The sequence below is a fragment of the Dunckerocampus dactyliophorus genome, chromosome 9, assembly GCF_027744805.1.
Source record: "Dunckerocampus dactyliophorus isolate RoL2022-P2 chromosome 9, RoL_Ddac_1.1, whole genome shotgun sequence".
Taxonomy (NCBI): Eukaryota; Metazoa; Chordata; class Actinopteri; order Syngnathiformes; family Syngnathidae; genus Dunckerocampus; species Dunckerocampus dactyliophorus.
The window spans coordinates 17,929,534-17,955,287 of NC_072827.1; the positions used below are offsets into that span (position 1 = coordinate 17,929,534).

Genomic DNA, 25,754 nt, shown 5'->3' on the forward strand with positions numbered 1-25,754 from the left:
CTGGTGTTTGCTGATCCACAGGGAAAGTACATGGACATTGAGTTTGACTTCAAAGGAGATCCTCTGGGTGGAGTCATCAGCAACTGTGAGTAATCTTGTGCTAATACAGTCCTTATAGAATAGAATAGAATAGAATAGAATAGAACTTCTGTCTGCCCGTTTTCTATACTGCTGAAATTCTGTCGAAATGTATACGATCTTTTCCAAAATACATTATGTCACTGTTGTTTGTTCAAGAGTTGGACCAATCCAGATTTTCGATTTTTTGACTCCCAACTGAAGACGGTCTAATAACTAGACTGAACAAACCATACCCTCTCCACAACTGTGCCCCCTTCTCTTCAGCTCTTGTCTCATCTTGCTTTTATCTTACTTTGTGACATTGTTTTGTCTGTGCTGGATTCCCTGCCAGAGGTCACAGAAAGGAGAGGAACTTATGGTGGCGGCACAAGTGACTCTGTGTTTGCTGGCCCAAGTTAATTCCAGCACAAGAGACACGAGAGTATGAGGAACAGCCACTGACATGTGACTTCTTCAGCTGGCTAGACGACTCAGTGTGGATGTTCTTATAGTAGCCGGTCTTTTAGAGTTGTCGCAATTCTGTATTGCTGCTGCTAGCCATTCACTAATGGATGCTATATTACTGATGCGGCCATCACTGTGATTCATAGCCTGCAGGTGCGACAGTTTCACAATGGGCGTGATCTCCAGGTGCACAATGCAAAATAGCAGATCTGATCTCCCAGAATCCACTTACATGGGAGAGTCCGAGAGCTCAAATTATAAGGGCCATTTTTAATGGACCAGATTTTGGTGTTCATCTGTCAACAATATCTTGCTTGCTAATGTTATTTGCATAATGCCGTATGGTCTTCAGTCATATGCAGAGTAGCCGCTATACAACACAGCTTGCCCACTCAAAAACTCATTTTCCAAATAAGTGGTATAGTAGTGAACATGGAATTGGGACGTTAGCATTGTGTGGCATCAATCAGACAGGAAAATAGTTACTGTACTTAAAAATGTCTGCTCACAACTCTCTGAGTCTCTGTAGTGTTTCTAGCTACTGTCGGGTACTGTTTACATTTTATTTGATACCAGTGCCAAATCGGTATTTTTGAGACAGTGACTGAAAAAATGGAAAACATATACATTTTGTCCAAAAACGATGCTTTTTTCTGACATGTACATTAAGACAGAATAATCATTTTATTACTTCAATAATTCACAAATGTGAAATTAAATCCACAACAAATTGCAGCAATATAGAACACACGGTTTTGTAGCACTTTAAGTGCATACATTTCGCTGTTTAAGTGCATACAAGCCGAAGAAATTTGGGCAGAAACTGATGTGCACCATTCTGGCGACATGCTTGTTGTAACTTTGATGTTAAGAATTCTGCTGATCGTGAATGCATCCTGTTTGTTGTCGGTGGATAATGAGGAAGTGTGGTGTTTGGGTGTTGGTGTGGGCAGCAATGGAGAAATGTGTGTGCGAGTTCACCGTGATGGAAGTAAGCACTGTTGTTGGGAGTGTTAGAGGAAAAGTGCACTTTTTTTTTTTTAATTTTGCCCATCATCCAAAATCATTATTTGAAATATGACCACACATGTCTATTTTCTGTGTGTTCTAAAGAGAGAAAAACAGCTAAAAAAACAGCTACCATGTGGGCACTAACAATGCACGTAACAGGACACACGTATTTCGACTATAAAGCCCTAAAGAAGCCCTCCAAAAAACAACAAGAATGTTGTATTTACTGTACATAACTGTCCTATATATAAACCAAGCTAAATCGACATTGTTATTGTAGCAGCTAACATGAAGAACTATTTTTCTGGTGTAGTGACACAGCGCCTCACGCCACTACCGAGCGGTAAAATGCCCCCTCCAAAACAATGTGATAGGACACCAATCTGTACTGACTAGGAAACAAGAACGAGCATATGAAGTACGAACAGACAACCAAATTATGTGTAAAGTATTAGCCAACGTTCCATGTTTTGTTTATACACGGCTAGATGGACTGTGCTGTGATATCATGTGCTATGTGCTCCATGTAACAGAATCAATATCATGGTGACTTACTCCATGGACAGTTGTCCAGCTGCTCTGTGGAGTCTTTTCCGGTTTATTTACAGTAGCTGGAAACAAGTTTCTATCATTGCAGGGTTTGTTAGCGCTAACAATTCTTCGTTCATTGTGATGCAATCTCATGGAGAAATGTCCTCCTCGCCATATACGCAAAGCCTTTCCATCGATGATAACGCTGTATGCCACTCAGTGCAGCAGAAACACTCCATTTCTGTCGGCATGGCCTGGAAAGCTCTACATTTACACCACCGAGTCATACCGGTGTAATGACTCGTCCCCCATCTGCTACGGAGTTTCACTGTCTCTTCTTGTGGGCTCAGTTCTAAAACTGCAGCCCAGCCTCCGTATATTCAGGCTGAAAAAAATAGGGCTCTGGATCCTCATTTGTACAAAAGCCTGCCATGATTAGTAGTTGCAAACAAACACATGCTTTCTATGCCGCTATTGTTGACGGAAGTAGTGTTAGTTCCCGTCAATGGACTCATCAATCAATGCGCCCAGGAAAGAATTTCCAGTAGTGGTTAAAATGATCAAAATACGGCAAAATACTGTAATTATTTCATATTATCATGAATGTACCTGTTACTGTATGGTCACAGCATGTATATAAAACGATAAAACGTTGTTGGGGGTATTTTAGAGGGCTTTATAGTCGAAATAGGTGTGTCCCATGACCTGCATTGTTAGCTCCCGCATGCTAACTGTATTTATCTCTAGAACGCACAGAAAAGGGAAAGACGTGTGCTCATGTTTCACATAAGGATTGTGGATGTGGGCAAAATTAAAAATTTTAAAAAAGTGCAGTTTTCCTTTAAGGTCAGCAATAACATTTAAAAAGAGCACCATGGGCATTCATTACTTCCAAGACCTAACTTGCATAATATCTACTTCAAGCACTTCTTGCAGGTGGCTGAGTCAACACTGAAACTAAGCATTTACTTCGCTTTTCGGTCCGGGTTCTATCATTTACGTTGGCGATAACGCTACCGACTTACAGCACGCATCCCTTTTTGTAGCGTCAGTCATTTTGTTTACTTTTGTTACATTACCTGCACAGAACACCACCAACTCACACCGGCGTTTTTGTAACGTGACATCTATGCAGTCAAACTAGATACGATCGCCCCATCTGCTTTCAAGTCATCCGAGAGACAAATGAGGAGTTCTCTGTTCTCATAGAAATGTATGTTGCCTTATAATTAAAAAAATATTGCATTGCAGGAATAAGGCAGCTAAACATGACTTAAGCTTGAGACACATTTGGATAATTTCTAACCAGATAAATGGGATGCTATCATCCTGCAGGCCAGCTGCTAGTCTCTGTAGTCTTTAATTAAATCATGCTCACTCTAATGCGGTGAGCGGATGACCGTTTCCCTTTTAATCAGGTACAGTTAAGTGGAAGCCATAGAGTAATGGCAGATCTTTTTGTGTTCTCTTAGACATATTCTGAAGTGTGTGCGCATAAACAGGAAATGATTACAAACATTTACTTGGTCACCATAGCAACTCTGAATACATGGTTTGACAGTGGGAAATAATCTACAGTATTGTACAGTATAGCTCATGTTGAGCTGTAAAGCTCTAGGCCAGGGGTGTAGTGTGGCCCAGGGGCCATTTGCGACCAGAGACACATTCTAAAAATAGAATTTAACAAGAAAACTAAGAAAAAAAATTAGAAAAATCAGCAACTATACAAGAATACAACGAACGAGAAAAAGTTGTAATTTTACAAGAATAAACTCATAATATTGTGATGGAAAATGATGTCAATTTAGGAGCATAAAATTGAAATATTAAAGAGAAAACAAGTTCTTTTAAGTTGTAACATTATGAGAAACAAACCAAACAACAAATAAAGTTGTGGTTTTTGGAAAATTAGGTTGCAGAAAAAGTTACATTATGGGAATAAAGTCAAAATATTATGGGAATAAAGTCATAATGACAAAGAAAATTTACAAGAAGAAAGTTGAAATACTTGGAAAATACAAAAAGGGGTAAAAAAAAAAAAAGAGCTAAGACCAAAGTTTATACTAATACACGTTTTCACCCAAAGCTGTGATGCAGTTTTTTCTTGAAATATATGTATAATTTCTTAACTTGTTAATATAACCACAGGGTTTGGTTTAAGGGGTGTCACGATACAACTTTTATTTCGATCCGATACCAATATTACAGCTTGAAAACTGCCAATATCGATATCAATCTGATATCAGCATGAATCATACATACATACTTTTATTACTCATTTTGTAGTGTTGGATGTTAGAAAGGGTTTGATTAAGTCATATTACTGAGAGAAGAACAATCGGCAACAGTAGGTATGAGAAACAGACCCATTTACTTTATTAAGGAGTAATAGTAATAGTATTAAGAAGTAATAATCTGGAGTATAGTTTCACCCACCCTGCTGGTCACCTTTTCTGTTATAGCTAATGACTTCTTATCGTCCCGTGGGAGTTTCCCATTTAACGCTGCTGCTAATGAACAATGAGTTTGGTCGTACCAAACTTCCCCGGTTCTGTCCCACCACGGGAAACTTGTACATTAAAATAAAATACATTTTTAAAATAAAATACATTTTTTAAATCTGATAATTGTTGTTTTGTTTATCTGGCCAGTATCAGATATTAATATTGGATGGGAACACCCCTAGTCGGTTTGCAAAATATCAAAGTGGCTCCTTAGATTTGTCTGTAAATGGCCCTCGGTGGAAGAAGTTTGGACAACCCTGCTCTAGGCAGTAAGCGTTAGCCTGGCATAGGAAGTCAACCATGTATTGTTTAGATGGCCTCGTGAAATGATACAAGAAAAATGTCAGCCATTGTTAGCACCGGACATTTTACCAGCATTGTTTCCATTTGTTTTTCCGGCGCTCTTTTAGATCTGCTGGAGAAGTCCCGTGTGGTGAAACAGCCAAGAGGAGAGAGGAACTTCCACATCTTTTATCAGCTCTTGTCTGGCGCTTCTGATGACACACTCAGTAAGTTTGAAGCACACCTTTTTAAATTGGCGTATACTTTTGAATGATGTTTGTATCAGCATCGTTGTTCAATTAACTTGCAACTTTAATGACTCTTAGTCTTAGTGGCATAAATATGCACATCAGTGCACAAGAAATGATCAATCAAACTTGAATGAAGTCTTGGTTAGCCAGTTGCTATTTTCCTGAGTAAACTAAACTCACCATTATTATTTCCTCTTTTCATTATGTCATCTTGGGTATTCCTCAGACTACAATGATCAGTATAAGCCTAATGTGTGTGTCCTTATTACCAGTTTTGAATTTCATTCATTGTTTTTTTTTTGTGTACACAAAAGTAATGTAGGTTCACCAAGAAGTGGCGTGAGCATTTGCTGCCATAGTGCAGCTGGACAAACACATTGTCCCATTAATGGCACCTTCTTCCTGCTTAACAAACACTGTAGAGAACAAAGGAAGGCTGTGAAACCTGTTCCTTGTATTTGCTTTTCTGTGGATAGCGGGCATTGTTTTATGTACCGTACATAGGACGAGAGTATAATAGCTTTTGACATCAGAGCACACGCATCAGAGAAGCCTTTATGTAGATATAGTCAACACTTGGTTTTATGCTACCGATTCCGATGTCCGACACCGATCATCCATGAGTGAGATCCTCTGATACTGATCACACGGATTACCTGTAAATTGTTCAATTTATTTATGATGAGTGCTATTAGCCCAGGGCGGTGTATACAGTGGAAAAGTTTGGACAATTCCAATGGCTCCTGACTACCAGGGGTTCCAATAAATAAATAAAACAAAAAGGGGCGCCCAACGCCACTAGAATTCCTGGCTGCACCCCTGCTATTTGCTATATGATCTGAAAAAAGGAACCATAAAATTACCTTAATTTCGACAAAACATATTTTACTTAATTTCCCCAAGAGAACATACAGTGTTCCCTCGTTTATCACGGGTGATAGGTTCCCAAAATAGCCCGCAATAAGTGATATCCGCAAAGTAGCCAACTTTATTTTTTTTTTACAATTATTTTATGTTTTAAGGCTGTAAAACCCCTCACCATACACTTTATACACTTTTCTCAGACAGGCAGTAACATTTTCTCAGATGTCTCTCTTGTTTAAACACTCAAAAAAGTTCAAACCTTAGTTTGAGTTTTAATGATCAACTAAGAGGTTGGACCCAAGAAATTATTGACTCACTTGTATTCCGCTTTTTGCCTCTTCGTCCTGGCGCCATCCCCCTGTACTGTAGCATTTTTGTATTTTGTATAAAACTTGCAAACATACAGCACTTCAGAGTCACACTGCTAGTGATCGAACATTTATGTAAATTCTGCAAGCCGATCGCATTCTGTACAGCAGAGGAAGGCATGGAGGAGATCGATTGACAATGGTCGACAATACCTTAGCCAATCAGGATACAGACACAACACGTGGGTTCTCCCTTATCAGGACGCAGAACACATTCATGGACTGTAAAAGTACTGAAAAAAATTCTGCAAAACAGCAAGTCCGCGAAAGGTGAATTGTGATGCAGCGAGGGAACACTGTATATCACTTGTGAAACTGAGGATGAAACTTCAATGTGAGAGTACATTGTCTGAGCTCTGGCAGGACTTTCGGGTGGCAAATTAGCTGGGCTCCAAGTGAGAGAGCAGTCAGCGGAACCCGGTGTCTTCCACTGCTGAGAAAGGCTGCTCATCTAGTCCATTGAATTCCATTTGTGTGTCGATATATCCACTATATGTGTACCATCCAACCTTGAATTTTTGTGAATTTATTTGTGGTGACCCTAAATAAAGTTAGACGACCACAAATAAATTTGGTGCTACTTTTTATTATTATTATTAACATTGTTATTTTAGATTTGGCTCTACCTCTGCACCTTCACTCACAAACACATTATAATGAGACTCTGTGTAGCTTGTCGTCACGACTCCAAACAGTAGATGGCATCATAACTCTGCTTCTTAACACACCTCACACACAGTTGTCCCTCACCACATCGCTCTTTGAATTTCACGGCTTCACTCTATCATTGTTTTTCAAAACGTATTAATTAATAAATTATCGCTGTTTCGTGGTTGACTACGGCTTATTAATAGTAAAAAATAAGCATGTTTTAATAAATGTTACATATTTTTTACTCATATGAGTCCATATTATGTCTGATTTTCTCTTATGTCTACTATATTGGGGAATACCAGTGTAAAGGTGACTATGGGGTTGTTATTTCAAGTCTAGAGGTCTCTAATAGTCTTACGCTATTTAGAAGGTTGTAAACAGGTTTTCTATGCTCTAACTGCAAAAGTATTCCATTTATAAATAAGGACATCTACTTTGCGGAAATGCATTTATCATGGTATGGTCTGGAACCAATTAACGGCGATAAACGAGGGATTACTGTATGTTATAACTGACTTGGTCGAGCATTATAACACATCTGTTCATAAATCTAGTGACAGATGTACAATGACGTGGAGATTATCTTTAAAATCAGCACACACAGGAAACATCATACCAGCCTGAATTTGTTTGCCATGCGAATGGACTCATTCAATACCAAACATGTATTTACACGTTTTTATAAACCCAAACACCCGATCCCAACAACGTATTTATACGTCTTTTACGCGATAGGCAAAAAGAGGTGATGATGCGACTCTCCTCTAATGCATTAATACTTTAGGGCACTTTTAAGCCATAAAAACGGCCACAAGGTGGCAGAAGGGCATTTGATAAGAGCTCGGCAGGGATCGTGTTCATGGACAAATCAACACATGACAGGTGTGAGAGAGTGAGAGAGCATGGCATGGTGTAGCGTGCAGAAGGTTACGCATTGTAGGGACATTTTGACGCATATGCGCACACACATGCACACACATACTTCCGTTCCAAATGTGACAAATACTTCATGGTGTTATGTTTGTAAATAAATTCTTATTTTGATGTAAAAAAAAACCCCTTGTTGTGTTGTTTATGTCGGTATAGTTGTTAGATATTTGAGCTGTCACAAAAGCACAAAATATTTGTGTCAAAGTGAAAGTTATGCTTGAAATGTATCTTTCCACAAAAAGCCTGGTTTTCTCCCTTTTCTAATCAGGAACTGATATTTTCCTGAAACTTATCTAAGTTCTACTGCTCATTACTAAAGAACAGAAAAAGGTAGAAACAAACATTTTTTTTTCTGGTGAAGGACAAGAGTCTAGTCTTTCTCTGAGTAGGTTCCATGTTTATATAGTCATACAACACAATATTCAATGTGCCTTGAAAAATCAGTTAAAATTGTTAAAAATGGCCGGTAACAAAGGGTTTGTCTTTTGAAAAATGCTTGGGATCGAATGAGTTAAATATCGCCATGCACCTCAAGACAGGATTTATGCAGTTTTGTTGTACACTGTGCATTGATAATGAATGCACTCCTGTCATATTCTTCTATTTTACGGTTCCATCAATTTTCTATGCCGCTTATCCTCACTAGAGCCTATCCCAGCTGACTTTGGGCGAGAGGTGGGGGACACACCCAATCGCAGGGCATATATAGACAAACAATCATTCACACTCACATTCATCCGTGGATATGGATAATTTAGAATGTGGGAGGAAACCGGAGTACCCGGAGAAAACCCATGTTCTTAATTGTGGCATGCTGTAATATTATATAATGCTGATTATAATATATGCTCCTGGTTTGTGTGTAACAGAGAAACTGAAGCTGGACCGGGACTTCAGCAAGTACAACTACTTAAGCCTTGACTCTGCAGTAGTCAACGGCCTGGATGACGCCACCAACTTTAGGACAGTCAGAGTGAGTGCAACAAGCAAATGTTGAAATACTTCAAGTACTCTCTGAGCATTGGTGAGGGTATTTTTAAGTTCCCTCAGCCTGTCTTTGTTGTATGAAAATACTGAGGGTTAAGGCAGGTTTGAATTTCTCCTTATCATTGAGATATAACAGACTCAAAGTAGAAGATTGCGAAAACTGCACACCAGGCTTCCTCCCACCTGCTGTAAAACTTGGTGAACTTTGAACTGAATCTGACCTTTTAAAAGTCTGCAAAATCTTGAATGGTCACATTTTGTGTTGATTAACCATCATTTCACTCTAAGGTTCAGCTTTTGGGCACAAGCAGTTACACGTGGCTCCTAATTGTGTTCTGGTCTGCCTGAACAGTATCGCTCCTTTCTTTCCTCATGCTGATACATGGATGTTGTGTCGATAACACACCACTTTGTTTGCACTCTGGCGATCCACCCTGCTTTGGCATTAGTATACAAATGTTCCTAGTTTGAGTTCTGAGTCCTGAGTTGGGGGTAAGTAACATGTAAGGTACAACCTTCAACCATCTTCATTGTTCTGGCTGACCCCAGGCAGTTTTTATCCAAGATTCTACAGACCCAGACCCATTGCAGAACATTTGCAATCATGGTGTGTTAAGTTGATGCCAGAAAGCTCATATGACCACATCACATTCTCCCAAACCTTTTCTGAGTCATTCAGGTGTTCACTGGTGCTTCACACAGGCCTAAAGATCAAGGGAGTACCTTGCAAGCCATGCAGGATCTCAGTCCATTGCAGCAAAGTGTGTTACCGATCGCTCCCTTGGTGACTGTGGTTCAGATTCCCTTGAGCACATTAACAAGATCCTCCCATGTAATTCTGGGCTGATCCCTCACCTTACATAGAATCATCCTTACCCCACTAAGTGAGATCTTGCATCCAGCTCCCAAGCGAGGGGGATTTACTATTATCTTGTGTTTCTTCATTTTCGAATAATCACGTCAACAGTGGTCTTTGTCTCTAAGCTTTTTGCATCAAGGGCACATAACCATCTGAGGAGGTCAGAATGTTTGCTAGTTTTTAGTGACTCAAATAATTTCGCTGTAATATATAAATGTATTTATAGCCGTTAATGTAATGTTGTTTTGGGATGGGTTACTATAATTCTGTTTTTGAGGGTCAAAATAAACCTACCATAAAATTATGGACTGTTTCTAAGAGTGTAAACTTGCAATATCAGTGGAGGATCAAACTATTATTCCATGACTGTATTGTAGTTTACTCTCTGTTCTTTCCAAATGATCAATGCCTGCCAATCTGACTCATTTCATTTTCTGTCCCCAGAACGCAATGCAGATTGTGGGCTTTATGGAGGATGAGGTACAGTCTGTGCTCGAGCTGGTTGCAGCTGTCTTGAAACTTGGCAACATCGAGTTCAAGCCAGAGTCACGCTGCAACGGCACAGATGAAAGCCGTGTCAAAGATAAAAACGGTACGGCCGGATGGAGCGCAAAGACGATGTCGGGATTCGATATTAGTTATTTGAGTAATTGTAATGCTTGAGGAGTACAGTGTACTTTTAGGAGTACAGTAATCCCTCGTTTATCGTGGTTAATTTGTTCCAGACCCAACAGTGATGAGTGAATTTCCGCAAAGTAGGATTCCTTATTTATAAATTGAATATTTTTGTAGGTAGACCATAGAAACTTGGTGTACGACCTTCTAAATAACATTAGAGCCCTCTAGACATGAAATAACAACTTTATAGTAACCTTTACACTCGTATTATCCAATATAGGCGATATAATCAGAGCTGTTTTAGCTGAATTACTGATGCAACAGTAGCCCATCATTATTTATAATAAATTTTTTTAATCATTATTTTAGTTATTATTATGTTATTAGTATTGTGCCTGTAGTGAGATAACAAAAAAGCAATATAATAACAGCCAGTTGTTCAGGTGATCAAATCTGGTGTGTGTGCCTCACTGAACATTACAGTACAGTAACTAGTGACCAGTGTAGAATACTACCATTTCACCAATGCCCTTATGGGTCTTTGAACGCATCTCTCTGAATGCCTTATATTTGTATTTTAGTTTACTTAGCCATTTTTATGCTTGAAAATGCTTAATTTAGACAAAAACTATGTACAATTTGCTTTAATATGAATATATATTTTTTACTAATAGGCCGTATTTGATCACAAAACAACGTGATTTATTAATTAGTATATTTGTGAAAAAATATGCCAAATTACTCCACATGAATAAAATATTAAGTTGATTATGTGGTGTCCAAAGTTTTTATTTGCCACTGTTTTTCGTGAATATTAACATTGTAGTTTTTAGAATTTTTTAAAATATATTTTTACATGTTTGTTTATGATATGGCGTGATTGAACAGTGCAAAAAAAAAAAAAATTACAAGTTTCGAATGCACCTCAACTATAGATTTTGACTCGCTTGTTAAGTTTTTAGTTAGTTGGTTCGGAAAGCCTGCCATATGTACAGCATCTGTTTGCAGTATTTGTTGTGTGTACCACTCACAGTTGCACTATACAGATACTCTCGTTACATACAAGTATTTGAGGCTAGGGCAAAAGCTGTAGTATATTGTACAGTTATTTTAGGAAATCATTTTCAGGTGGTGATCTCTATCTGCAAAAATGTCTACAAGCATATAAGAGGGTGCAATCAGTGGCTGATAAGCTGAACTTCTTTGCCTTTACCAAATTCTTGCCTACGAGCAAAGAGAAAGAAAAACAATGTTGACATTTAAGTTGTGACTCGCATCATTTCTCCTGATGGCTAGCGGTGGCCGGATGTTTATCGCTTTGACCATGTGTTGTTCCCTTTTGTCTGATGTGCAGATCTAAAAGAGATGTGTGAGCTGCTGGGGATCGAACAGTCTGTGCTGGAAAGGGCATTCAGCTACCGCACTGTTGAGGCAAAAATGGAGAAAGTGTCTACGACCTTGAATGTTGCCCAGGTCAGAGTGAACGTTTTATATGGGAAAAGCAGTACTTCATGCAATCCATGTCCCACTTCTGTTATGTACACACACTCACACGCCTCATATTCATGTCAGTATTGCATGAAAACCTCTCTTATTCTAGATGAGCCGTATTACTCTTGGAGATTCATATGAGGGTGATGTTGTGGAGGTCGGCGGGTGCACTTAAGCTGTTCACAAGTGTGCTCGGAATGGGGTTTCTGTAAACTTGCTGTATTATAAGGAGAGATGAAATGTTTATTTAAAAAAATAACTTCAGGGTAATGCTTGTGGTTGGCCTTTGCCGGTGATGTCCTCTTACTGTATTCACATCGAGTTCGCATCAGGATCAAACATCCGTATTTTAACATCATATTCACAAATGAATGAAATGTGTATTTATTTAGTCAGTGGCTGGCCCAACAGCTACAATCTCCAAGCTCGACATAATTTGTGTCCTAATTAAACAACATTACAGTCTGAACCCTAGGTTCCCAAAGTAGGGTACACGCACTCCCTGGGATACGCCAAACGTCATAGAGGGTACGTGAATAAACATGAAAAACAATTAGCGACTAATACTCATAATTCCGAGTGCACCTGAAAGCCTTATAGCACAGAGCACACAGTCATAGCAGAAAGAAGGAAGGAGACGCGGCATGAAGTTCTTCATTGAGCTGTGTGAGTTAAATGAATAAGTTTGATGATTATGTTGTGTATTAAGTGTGTTTAATCTTGAAAGTTTCATTTATATTGGTGTTCCAATCCCCGCACTGTGAAAACCTGTCAATGTATGTGCGTGTCAGGATGAGAGAGTGGGGATTCCCCTGAAAATGAGGCTTTAGATACCGCTTTATCATGTCTGTACGGTACTTACATTTTTGTTTTGTTTCTCCCCTTTAATATTATTTTTGTGTATTTTTATTTTGCAGGCCTATTATGCCCGTGATGCCCTTGCCAAAAATCTCTATAGCCGTCTGTTTAGCTGGATTGTTAATAGGATCAATGAAAGCATAAAGGTAAATAGTACCCATTATTTGTTTTGTGCGATTTTTATATATTCCACACTACATAACGCTGGTACTACACCACTTGCCTTCTGAATTTCTCATTTTGACAAAATCGTCTGCTTACAGGCACAAGCTAAAACCCGCCACAAGGTCATGGGTGTGCTGGACATCTATGGCTTCGAGATATTTGAGGTAAGAAGACTAAAATGTCTTTCTGTCTATCTCTCTGTCTGTCTTTCACAAGGCCTTCCATATTAGCAGCTATAAAAGGATTTTGCCCTGGGTTGTTATGCGCCTGTGATGCCATACCTGCGAAGGAGCTTATCAGCAACTGTGGTCTGATGAAAGCATAGTCGTATTAGATTAGTTAAGCTTCACTGCTGTCTGGAGTAAATTCCTATTTGGTTGCACATTAATTTTCACACTAATATCTGCATCTCACAATGAACATAATAAACTGAACCTGAAGGTTTCTCATCTGTAGTGGAAACACTATTTATATAGATTTATTGGCTATTTCATAGTAAGCATTAGATGGAAATTGGGCTAAATATATAATGTTCTACCTCATTTGTATTCATATTTTACTACTTATATACAGTGTTCCCTCGCTCCATCACGGTTCACCTTTTGCAGACTTGCTGTTTGTGGATTTTATTTTGTGTGCAATTTTAGTGTTTTATTTTGTTTGTTTTTGTACAGTCTGTGAACGCTGTTACAGGCCGAGGCTGGCTCTTTAAGAAGTGCATTGTGGGAAGTTGAGTGTTGTAGTTCTGTTCTATCTTCTGTCTTCTGTCTGTACCGCCCATTGTCTTCTGCGTCCTGATTGGCTGTAGACCATTGTCAACAATCTTCTTTGTGCGGTTTCCTATTGTGGTTGTCGCCGCTAGCAAACTAGCTAACCGGGTGAGCTGCTTACTAACCGCCAATAAACAACAGAAGAAAAGGAAGCTAAGCGGCTGTAGGGCATCATTACAGAGTAAATTAATCTTCGGTTCAAGGAAGAGGACGAGGTGGAAGAGTGTTGAGTGTTTAAACAAGAGAGAAATGTGAGACAGTGTTAATGCCTGTCTGAGAAAAGTGTATAAAGTTTATACTGAGGGGTTTTACAGCCTTAAAACATATATAATAATTGTAAAAAAAACTAAAGTTGGCTACTTTGCGGATTTCACTTATTGCGGGCCATTTTGGGAACCTATCCCCTACGATAAACGAGGGAACACTGTACTGTGTATTTTTTCTGTCGTTAACTATATTAGGATGTGAGCATTGTGTGCTGCTTAATTTACTGTGTGACTGCATGTAAATGAGTATGCACTTCTAAGAGCGTGGGAGATGCTGAGTGCCCTGACCAGAATAAATGGTGGAACAAATATTTCTTGCAGAGTTGCACGAATGCCCCCAACCCCCATGCGTTCATGTCTTTTTCATACCCCTGCTCATTCACTCCACTCACTCTCAAGCCATTCCTCTCCTCTGACTGTCGTCTTGTGTCTTGGTCACCAGGATGCAGTAAGTAACGTCTGCACCAGCCTGCTGTTTGCTGTGTTATTGTGCATGCTGTGATCAGCTTAATTCAGGCCCTCACTACTAAGATCATTCGGGTGCAGCAACAGCCACACGGCTAAAAAGATGCTTAAAAACACTTTGTGTGGAGTGGAGCCATGACATGTTGACAACAATTAAAACAGCCTGCAAGAAGGTTGTATTGTGTCCGCAGCCTGTCAAAAACTGTTAACGTGTTGAATCAACAACAGGCTGTGTTTTGTGCTGCTGGCTCTGAGGTAATGCAAACATTTGTTTGAGATCACACATTCTTTGGGACTGTGACTCTTACTTTATTTGCCAAGATAGTTTCTTCTGTATTACTGTTATACAGTGGAACCTTGGTTAGCGTCATTAATTTGTTCTGGGAGGTCTGACTCTAACCGAAACAGATGCTAACCAAATACATTTTTCCCATAAGATATAATGTAAATCAAATTATTCCGTTCCAGAAAGATAGTTTTACAATTAGTTTTACATGTAGAAAACAATTCCAAATGCGTATACTGTATATATACATAAATGATGAATGAAAGGAATAAACTAACATTTAAGGTTGCTTTTACCTTCATTGAAGACATGATTAATGTGACTGCTCCCAAAGACACAATGTGGCAGCGAGATCAACACCTTCTTCTTCAACACCACCTTCCTGTTTAGCCATGAGTTATTTCTTGAATTCAATAGTGTTTTTCACCTCAGTAACACAAAATGGAGCCAGAGAAAGTTTGCAAGTGACAGTGTTTCGATAAGGAAGGTGAGAAACACTATTGAATTCAAGAAGTAGCTCATGACAAAATAGGAAGGTGGTGTTGAAGAGGAATGTTCATCTCGGTGCCGCATCTTGTCTTTGGGAACAGTCACGTCTTCACTGAAGGTAAAAGTAACCAGTAAAATGATCATGTATCCCTTTCATCCGCCATTTACATGCATTTAAAATTGTTTTATGCACGGAAAACTATAAAATGTGTTTTGTGTTAACATTTTTGAGAGTCACCGCCGATGACATTATCGACAGGTGGTATAGCTGACTTCCGGTTCCAGTTGCCATTTTGTTAGTGAGCAAAACAGGACGTTTTGTGATAAGAATACATTAAGAACATAGCTGGATTCACGCAGTAAATAAATATAAATAACACGATGAGACGCACGTCATATTGTATGCAAATAGGAAAATGTACGCAAGCCGAGAAAATAATTTGGCGTACATTTTCATTAACCGAGATGCTAAAAGAGGTTTCACTCTATTTTGGTTGCTTTACCTTCCTAAAGCAGTTAGCAACTCATACGTTGGTAGTCAGTTGAATGTCGTGTATACATGTGGTCCTCTACGAACGCGTTCTGTTCCTACGACTGTGATGTAAGTTGTGTTTTAGTGTAACTGTAGTTAACTTATGCCTAAATTACAGCTAAATTAACACCCAAGTCCAAGTAAATGTTATCCTTCCTCAGTGTGGCAACGCCAAACTTAAGTACCACTTCACCGCACACACGTAACTAGTTGTTTTTCTTTTCCTACAGTATTAATATTTATGGGAGTGCATCTATAACCACGAAACGTCTTAACACGAGGATCACCTGTATGCGCTACGTAAATGTTTATTTACAGTTAACCTCTTGAGCTATAAATATCAGTGGCATAACTGTTTAGCATAATATTTCTGCGATGTTGAGGCAGATATTTTTAAGTTACAGTCTACAGTCATGTAAAAATGTGAGGGCACCCCATGGTGCAACTGTTGTTGTCCTGAACTACTTCACACAAAAGGGTGACAATTTGGCAAAACATGCGCCCCAACTGTGTTGCATGCTCTATTATTTTTCTGACAAACACACCAAATGTGGCGTTATGCAACGTTGACCCCGTGAGTCATTCGGAATTTCAACAAAGCATTTTCCTAAGCATTTTGAGCACAGTTCATAGGGGCGCCACAAATGTTTTTTTTTTTTTTACCTATGTGAAAAAATTAGGGCTGACTGTAAATGACTTGTGACATGACTGCAAGTCCTTTTTCAGCCTTGTGTCTGCTGCCACTTGCTCTGCTTTGCTCTGGAGTGCGTGTGTGAGTTTTTAGAGGTGAAGGCTACTATGGTTTCCCAGCAAAAGGAAATGGGTCTTTAAATGAGAAACAGATTACCTTTGTGCCCCATTTCCTTGTCATTGAGAAACCTTGCTGTGTCCTTCATTGGGTAAGCTGTTACGTTGAACTTACACCTAACCACCTTATTGTCATAGCAAGTCATTCCTAACCCAACACCCGGTACAATCTGGCCATCTGCCACGGAGCATGACTCACCCCTCAATGGGTCATAATTGACAACAATTGTAATTGCTTGTAAATATTTAATGACCAGCTAGGACAGCTTACAAGAACACTTTCTAATGGGGATTTATCCTAAGGGCCCATCTGTTTACACAAGCGAGACTAATAATATCTGCAGTCTACTGTTCAGATTGTTAATGTGCGTTTGGTGGATGCCACAAAATGAGAAAGTGACAAGAAGGACAAGGGAGTTACAGTGGAACCTCAGTTTTCACCATTAATTCGTTCCAAAAGTTACTTCGAAAACTGAAACGTACGAAAACGGAGGCTTTTTTTCCCCATAGGAAAAAATGTAAGTCCAATTAATCGGTTCCAGACCCCCAAAAATTTATAAAAATAAATTTTATAGAGCATACAGTAATTTATAGTTGTACATGAAGAAAATGTAAAATAATTCTAAACAATGACTGGATTGGGCCTGATCTTCAGCTTTCACCGGATTGGTTCGCAGTCGAGTGTGAAGCGGCTGGGATGAGAGTCAGTACCTCAAAGCCCGACTCCATGGTTCCTGCCCGGAAAATGGTGGAGTGCCATCTCCGGGTCGGGGATTGAAATCCTGCCCTAAGTGGAGGGGTTTGCGTACCTCTGGGTCTTGGAATGCGAGACTGACAGGCGGATTGGTGCGGCGTCTGCAGTGATGCAGACTCTGCATCAGTCTGTCTGCCATTTGTGGCCGCAGGTTTTTTTTTGTTTGTTTGTTTGTTTTTTTATTGACCCGAAGCATATTCTAAAAATCTAACAAGAAAACGTTAAAAAAAAAAAAAACAGCAACAAAAGTGAAAAATGAACAGTAATTTTACAAGAATAAAGTCAAAATAATATAGGAAAAAGTTGTCATCCAACAACAAAAAGTTGTAATTTTACAACAATAATGTCATATGATGTGGAAAAATAGCATCATTTTAGTGGCATAAAGTTAAGTCATATTATGAGAAACAAACAAAAGGACAACTAAAGTTTAAATTAAAATACATTTTTATTATTTTGTGGGGGAAAAAAGTTATGTTACGAGAATAAAGTCAAAATATTATGGTAATAAAGTCATAATTACGAGAAGAAAATTTAGAAGATGAAATCTGAAATGGTTGGAAAATAAAAACTAACTAAGATATAAAAGTCGTATTTTCACAAGAAAAAACTTAATGTTACAAGAATAACGTCGTAATATTATGAGGAAAAATAACGCCATTTTAGTAGCATTTAGTAGCATCACAAAGCTGAGATGCAGTTTTATTTAACTTCTTAGCCTATCTGCATGTGTTGGTTCACAAAATATCAAAGTGACCCTTGCATCCTTTCATTTTTCAGTATAGGGCCTGTGGCATATGGAAAATGTTTGGACACCCCTGGTTTAGCTCCTGATCAACCTAAGTTGTGAAATATTCTAAAACTAATCCAGTATGATTTAACTTCGTTGTGTCAATAAAGATGAGCTATAAAGCCATATACTGTACAGTGCGTCCACATTTTAGGTTAGTCAGTATAACACGCTTCTTCTTAAAAATGACTGGGGTTTAAGCAAAGTTGGGACTTTTAAAGGCGATAAACTGAGTGTTTTCTGTTTCTGCTCCTGTAGGACAACAGCTTTGAGCAGTTCATCATCAACTATTGCAACGAGAAGCTGCAGCAGATCTTCATCGAGCTGACCTTGCGTGAAGAGCAGGAGGAGTACGTCAGAGAGGCAAGTTTGTATATTTACATAAGACACCGATGCAGCGGATGTCTGGTTATTACTTTTTTTTTTTTTTTTTTTTTAAAGATGCACTTGTAAGCTGGCTTCATTTAACATGTCAGTGCTTTGTGAAATACAGTAGAGTCATTATACTCAATCAAATTAATTTCATTGTATTTTCAATATAGCGTTAGACCACAATAGAAGTCATTTTGTGATACCATTATATAGAACAGGCCTATACATTGTTCTTTTATTAAACACACTAAATAGCCTTAAACGACAACCTTTTATTTCTGTCTGTTCATGGTCACGTTTTTCATCTGCTCTCTGTATTATGTGCAGAGGAGTAATTACGTGAATTAAATGACACGTCTTAATTCTGACTTTGTGGGTTAATTCAGGTTAATTCAGCAGTCTTTGTTTTCCATTATGGAAATTTGTGAAAGTTAATGATTGCAATACACTGTGCTATTGAATACAATTGTAATACCGTGTTGCCTCGCGCCGTCGCATTTCACCTTTCGCGGATTTGCTGTTTTGCAGATTCTTTTTAGTGTTTTTTTGGGTTTTTTTTTTATCACAGCGTATGAATGCGGTTACAGCCTGGCCCTTTAAGAAGAATTGCATTTTGGGAAGTTGAGTGTCTATCTCTTCCCTCTCTCGTCTGTCTGCACCGGCATTGTTTTCCGCGTCCTGATTGGCTGTAGACCGTTGTAGACCTAGAGCGAAATGTGATAAAATGTGATTGGCTGTCTGAGAAAAGTGCATAAAGTGTATGGTGAGGGGTTTTACAGCCTTAAAAAATATATAATAATTGTAAAAAAAAAAAAATGAAGTTGGCTACTCGCGGATTTCACTTATTGCGGGCTATTTTGGGAATCTATCCCCTGAGGGAACACTGTATTCATTTATCTGTCCAAACCACCGTATGAGTTGCTGGCACAAGCATCGTTCAAGCCTGAACAAAAACACTAAAGGACCTGCCAACCTTAAAATACATTTTTATAAGTATAGTCCCCTCCGCCTCTCACGCCCCCCAACACCTCTCGGCACTTCCCAGGGGGGCCCGCCCCACTATTTGAAAAGCACTGCTTTAGAGAAAGGTCCTCTAGCATGTGTTTAACATTGTGCTATTTTTATCTGCATTCAAACGTGCTTGTAGTTCAATAGGCAATCCATCTTCATCTCCTCCAATGGAGTGTCTGGAAAAAGAGGTGATCCCTTAATCCGACAAGCGTAAAACACTCCCTGTTGTGGACCTTCAAGTTCTGCTTGTTTCCAATGCTCTGTGTATATGAGTGGTGACCCCTAAACTCCTTTCCTCCAAACACAACCACTGCCACTGATATTCTGGCCACTGTCCAGCGTCCAGCATGGGAAAATACCGCAGCCCTGTTGACAGCAGGGATGCACACCAATCAGAATTTGCACTGATACCCTTTTAGTTTAAGCCACCCCTTCGTAGCACCCCACCCAGCCTCCAAATATCAACTGAAGCTATGTTCCCAGCCCATTACCCGCAATGATTTAGAGGTCCACTAAGTATTTTGTTTCCATTCTCTGTCACAGCCAGCTGTGAGAGCATGGCTGGAGGAAATGTGTGATGCATGTTAACTCAGAACAGTGCATTTGTTTCATTGTGACACTCATTTTTATTCACAAGATGCAATTTTCCACATGTAATAAAAATGTGCCACATTGATAGAGGGCTTTTGTAAAAATCCAAGTTGTGCTGAACAGTCTGTGGTCCAATTTCCTTGTTCAAAACATCACTTTTGTTCTTTAACATGAAACCATTGTAACGCTGACCTCAATTTCCTTTTGTTGCAGGGTATTGAGTGGACCAACATTGAATATTTCAACAATGCCATTATCTGTGACCTCATTGAGAACGTAAGTCAGATTCCCACTGGTGAAAAAAAACGACATCTAATCTGGCACTGTAATGGAAAATAGCCATTAATGAAAAAACGTTCCAGTGCTTTGATCTTTGAAGACTTGACACTTTTCATAAAATCAAACAAGGTTTTAAGTTTGAAGAAATGGTGTGTATCAACAAGGAGTACATAATGCCTTTCTTGTTTTGACACTTTGCAACACCAGCACCAAAATGGCATTTTGGCAATGTTGGATGAGGAGTGCTTGCGTCCTGGAACGGTGACGGATGAAACCTTCCTTGACAAACTCAACATGATCTGTGCTGAGCACCAGCACTTTGAGAGTCGTCTCAGCAAGAATTCAAAGTTCCTCAATGACCACAGCTTGCCTCACTGTTGCTTCCGCATCCAGCACTATGCCGGCAAGGTATTACTTTTGACTTTTTAAAATCATATTTAGCTGATGACATAGTTAATAATAATTATGGATGTAATGGTACATGGTAAAATTGGGTCCTGTTTGGTCCGCCCTGCACGGGAAAATCCATCTGATGCACCGGCGGTTTAGCGGTACATTTTGCATGTGTGCGCACGCCTGTCCAGGCTGACGAAAAGCCCTCGGCACGACGTAATGTGCCATTTCCTACACTGTATATATTTCAAGTGAGGGACAGTCTGCCTAAAAGCCGATGAAAATGTGAGGCATTCGTCAACAGAGTACAGGACAGGAGAGTACAGGCGACAACACCCGTACGGCCCCGCACACCCGTCAGTGTCAGCGATACACAATAGCGACTCAGACCCGGTGGATCTCCTCAGCTACTTGGCCACCGGTCCCCTTGTCACCTGGCCTTAACGTCGAGGTGCGGTGCACCTGTTTTATTTTTAAACACTTACCTCCGTAAACGGACAAAGCTGAGTGCATAAGATGCGTGCTGCCATTGTTCAGTCGAGATGAGTCTGCACGATGCAACTATTAATGCTGCACTACTGGGAAGCAACTTCACTAAAAATAATCATCACCTGTCACCCTGTACAAACACTTGCACTTGTACGTTCCTAAAAAGAAACACTGTAAACCAAGGATGTCCAAAGCGTGGCCCAAGGGCCATTTTAAGCCAGCAGCTTGTTCTTTGTTCTTTCTAATGAGATATGTTATTGCATATAACACTAATTTGCTGTGTCACCTGTAATACAAAGCTTATATAGCTTATAGTACAATGTACTGACCTACATTGGATTTTAGCATCTTCAATGTACGCATCAAAGTGGCCTCCGCATCCTTCACGTGTTCTGCATGCTGTATCAATATTTTTATTTTTATTTTTATTTGAGAATTGTATCTATTCTAAATTTACCTGACAGTTGATTGCAGTTTAATTTCATGCTTCATTTTAAACATCATGTAATAGTAATGGTATATAATAAAGAGAGAATTTTGGAAGAAAAAAAATTTTCTTTATGCACAAAAAAAAACGAGGTACGGACTGTACCGTGGGTTACCTGTACCGTTACACCCCTTGTAATAATGTATTCAATATTTATTTGTTAAATACATTAATCTAATATTGTAAAGTATTTTATTTATTATTATTCAGTTTTGTTTTGTTTTTTGTTGCTTTTGTGTCAAGGTGCTGTACCGCGTTGAAGGCTTTGTGGACAAGAACAATGACCTACTATATCGGGACTTGTCCCAAGCAATGTATAAGGCCAATCACACTTTGATCAAACATCTGTTCCCCGAGGGGAACCCAGCCAAAGTCAACCTTAAGAGGCCGCCAACCGCTGGCTTCCAGTTCAAAGCGTCAGTGGGAACATTAATGAGGAACCTGCAGACCAAGAACCCAAACTACATCCGGTAGCCTAGTGTGTGTGTGTGTGTGTGGGTGTGTAGGTGTGTGTGTGTGTGTGTGTGTGTGTGTGTGTGTGTGTGTGTGTGTGTGTGTGTGCATTTCCAGAACCAATAAGACTTAAAATAGAAACACACAAAATTGACTTTATGCCTCATTTTTGCCAGGTGCATCAAACCAAATGACAAGAAGGCACCGCACATCTTTACCGAGTCGCTGGTTTGCCATCAAGTGCGCTATTTGGGCCTGATGGAGAATGTCCGTGTGAGAAGAGCAGGGTATGCCTTCCGCCAGGCGTACGAGCCCTGCTTGGAGCGCTACAAAATGCTCTGCAAACGGACCTGGCCGCATTGGAGAGGCCCTGCGAGGTAACCGTCATGTTTATTCACAAGCTTAGTTATCAGTTATCAGGCGATGACGAGGGCCATGCAGTGGGCCCTTTTACGGGATCTTTGCCAAAAGCCCTCCGAGGCTTTCACTGAAAATGTGCAGAAGGAGACTTTAAGTGAGGCACTGAGCCTGCAGCTACTCCCAGTGGAAAAGCTGTGTGACCAGTGCTAATGGGCTGCTGGTGCAATGGGCAACTCCCAGGTGAAATTGTGTGCAGCTGCAGCTTATTATTGGATAATCGTGCACAATATTTCTTGTAAATAAACAAGATTTATTGGGCTAATTTTTGGAAAACTCGCACATCATGTTCTAGCTCATTAGACAGCATTTCATTCGTAAATACCTTTTTAAAGCTCCAATGTATTGTTAATGTGTATTTACCATGTATGGAAAATGTTTATGATAATGTCCCTCCACAGCTACCTCGTGCATATTCAGTTGCACTCAGCAAGGGCCTCACTCGGTGTCCTCACATAAGCACAAATGTCACATACCCAATCAGAAATGAAACGGTCCCTTCCTGCACCACAACACGTGGAGTTATCAGACTTTGCGTTCCATATTGGCCAGACTTGTTCTGAAAATCAGACTGCTGTCTTGTGATGAACAGTTATCCCTCTGTAAACACAAACCTTGACCAATGTTGTTTTCTTCTGTAAGTTGTGTTAATTTATGTTCTACTCACTCCTGTTTTGGGTGCAATATCTTTCCAGAACATCTTAATCACTGTGATTATTGATGACTTTTTAAAGTACCGTACTGTATTTTCCAGACTGTAAGTCCCTCCACAGTATAAGTCACGCCAGCCAAAAATGCACAATGAAGAGGGAAAAAATATACATACAGTCATGGAAAAAATTAGTAGACCACCCTTGTTTCTTCAGTTTCTTATTTGTTAATGCCTGATACAACTAAAGGTACCTTTGGTTGGAGAAATATAACGACAACAAAAATAGCTCACTGCATCTGATTGCTTTAAAGGAAAACTGCACTTTTTTTTTTTTTTGAAGTTTGCCCGTCATCCTCAATCCTTATGTGAGACATGAACACATGTGGCGCTTTCTTTTCTGTGCTTTCTAAAGATATAAAAACAGCTTGAAGGACGCAGCTAAGAATGCACATTATGCAAAACACAACAACGCTCCATTTACATAGAATGTGATGCACATATTAACCAAGCTACAGCGACATTATTATTATTATTAACATTGTTACGTTGAAGAACTACATTACTGGCGTGTTGACACCTTGCCACACCACACCAGCTAGCTACTCGCCGGCTAGTGACTAGCTTCACCACACACTCGCCCGCAGCGCGCCACTGCCGGGCTCACAATGCCTCAGGCCACTACCAAAAGGTAACTCTACATATTGGGGCTGCCGCCACTGCTGCTGTGTTTTTGTTTTTGAGTTTGGAAAAGTTCATGCTAGGTGTAGCATTCATGTTGCTATGTGAAATCAACGCACCCAGGAAGGAAGTCCCGGTAATGCTTAAAAGGACCAAAACAAAATACTGTGAGTATTACATGTTATCATGAATGTACCTGTTGCTGCATGGTTACATACAGCATGTATATATAACCATAACACCTTGTTGGAGGTCTTTGGAGGTGTTTTACTAGCAGACATTGTAGACTGTATAGGTGCGTCCCATTACGTGCACTAATGAGCTGTCTCTTTTTATTTGTTTTTATATCTTTAGAATGCACAGAAAAGAGAGACGTGTGTTCGTGTTTTACATAAGGATTGTTGATGATGGGCAATATTCCCCAAAAAAGTGAAGTTTTCCTTTGAGGTGACCGTTTCAAACCTTTTCCTACAGAGAGGGAGTGGAGATGCTGATGGCGGACCTTCAGGTTCCTGCTGAAGAGTTCTCCTATGGCCGCTCTAAAATCTTCATCAGGAATCCAAGAACGGTAAAAACAAGCAAAGTTCCTTCTCTTTTTTTTTCTGTTTTATCATCTGTGATCGAATGTCAAAGGTTGTTCTCAACTGTTTTCAATAATAATGTTTATGAAGGTGGCTGTATTGTGGGCCCCTACTTCATGTATTAGGTCTACAACCAAACATGTGGTTCCATTTATCCATCACATCCTCCATGGAAAATGAGTATCTTTAGTTGGCACTTGTCGGCTCTTGAACGTATACATGCAACACTTAGAGGCCTCATTAATGGGGTTGAAACATGGGGTTGTATCATGTGTGACTATAAGTCGTAAGACCAGCCAAATATTGAAAAAACTGTGCCTTATAGTCCGGAAAATACGGTACATATTGACATATACTATATATTTTTCTTTAATTTGGACTGCACTAAATTTAAATTGGCTCCCTTGGTCTATTCTGCAACCCCAAAAGTTTGAAGGAAAAGTGCGGTTGGGTTTTCCTGCGAACAAACAACTAAAACAAACGAAACATGGTTTAAAACATAACCTCTTTGGCGCACTGCCTGTGAATAATTTCTTCGCTTGACTACAACAAAGTTGTAGAAAGACACACATACTGTAGATCTGCCTTCTGGGGAACAAATTGTTTACTCATTTCAAGACAATAAATGTTATATGTTGCACATGAAGATAAGTGGATGGTGTATTTGTTTTATTGCTGCCACCCAAGCAATATAAGGCCATTGTGGAAGGTGGTGCTTGGACTTTGTTCTTGATATTACTGAATCAGTATTTGCTCAGAGATGAGCATCACTTTCATCATCATGGTACTGAAGATAGTAAAAGATATTGCTCTTTCCAAAAGCGCACCCTTTCTTTGCTGTATTTGAGGATGTGCTCTTTATTGTACAATCAACTCTCCCTTGCAGCTCTTCTTCTTGGAGGAAAGGAGAAGGCAGTGCCTGCAAGACCTGGCCACGCTCATTCAGAAAATCTATCGTGGCTGGAAATGCCGCACTCACTTCTTATTGCTGAAAAAGAGTCAGATTGTGGTGGCAGCGTGGTACCGTCGCTATGCGGTATGGCTGTTTTTAAGTAATCTCACACAAGCAGCGTGAACATTTGAAACATAGAAACAAGTGTTACTAATTTCAATTATTCACAAACTATGCTGACTTCCTTTTTTTTACCTCACAGCAACAAAAGAAATACGAGAAGATCAAGAGCGCCACAACTGTGGTGCAGTCTTACACCAGAGGATGGCAGGTGTGCTTTGCCGTCTTGTCATGTTTATACAGAACAAAGCAGAGTCAGAGGTATTGTACAAATGAGGACAG

The 25,754-nt window shown here is 39.6% G+C and overlaps 1 protein-coding gene across 8 annotated transcripts in view; it reads left to right on the top strand.

Annotated features, from left to right (window-relative positions):
- Window positions 1–25,754, top strand: part of myo1b (myosin IB) — a 70,287-nt gene that overhangs the window by 36,560 nt on the left and 7,973 nt on the right. For all 8 annotated transcript variants that reach the window (XM_054786625.1, XM_054786629.1, XM_054786628.1 and 5 more), the window contains exons 7-21: window positions 22–85; window positions 4,982–5,080; window positions 8,790–8,893; window positions 10,211–10,358; window positions 11,739–11,857; window positions 12,793–12,879; window positions 12,997–13,062; window positions 18,316–18,420; window positions 20,245–20,307; window positions 20,518–20,718; window positions 21,923–22,149; window positions 22,309–22,509; window positions 24,354–24,447; window positions 25,347–25,496; window positions 25,615–25,683. In XM_054786625.1, coding sequence (XP_054642600.1) covers window positions 22–85; window positions 4,982–5,080; window positions 8,790–8,893; window positions 10,211–10,358; window positions 11,739–11,857; window positions 12,793–12,879; window positions 12,997–13,062; window positions 18,316–18,420; window positions 20,245–20,307; window positions 20,518–20,718; window positions 21,923–22,149; window positions 22,309–22,509; window positions 24,354–24,447; window positions 25,347–25,496; window positions 25,615–25,683 — 1,797 coding nt within the window. The remainder of the gene's footprint in view (window positions 1–21; window positions 86–4,981; window positions 5,081–8,789; window positions 8,894–10,210; window positions 10,359–11,738; window positions 11,858–12,792; window positions 12,880–12,996; window positions 13,063–18,315; window positions 18,421–20,244; window positions 20,308–20,517; window positions 20,719–21,922; window positions 22,150–22,308; window positions 22,510–24,353; window positions 24,448–25,346; window positions 25,497–25,614; window positions 25,684–25,754) is intronic.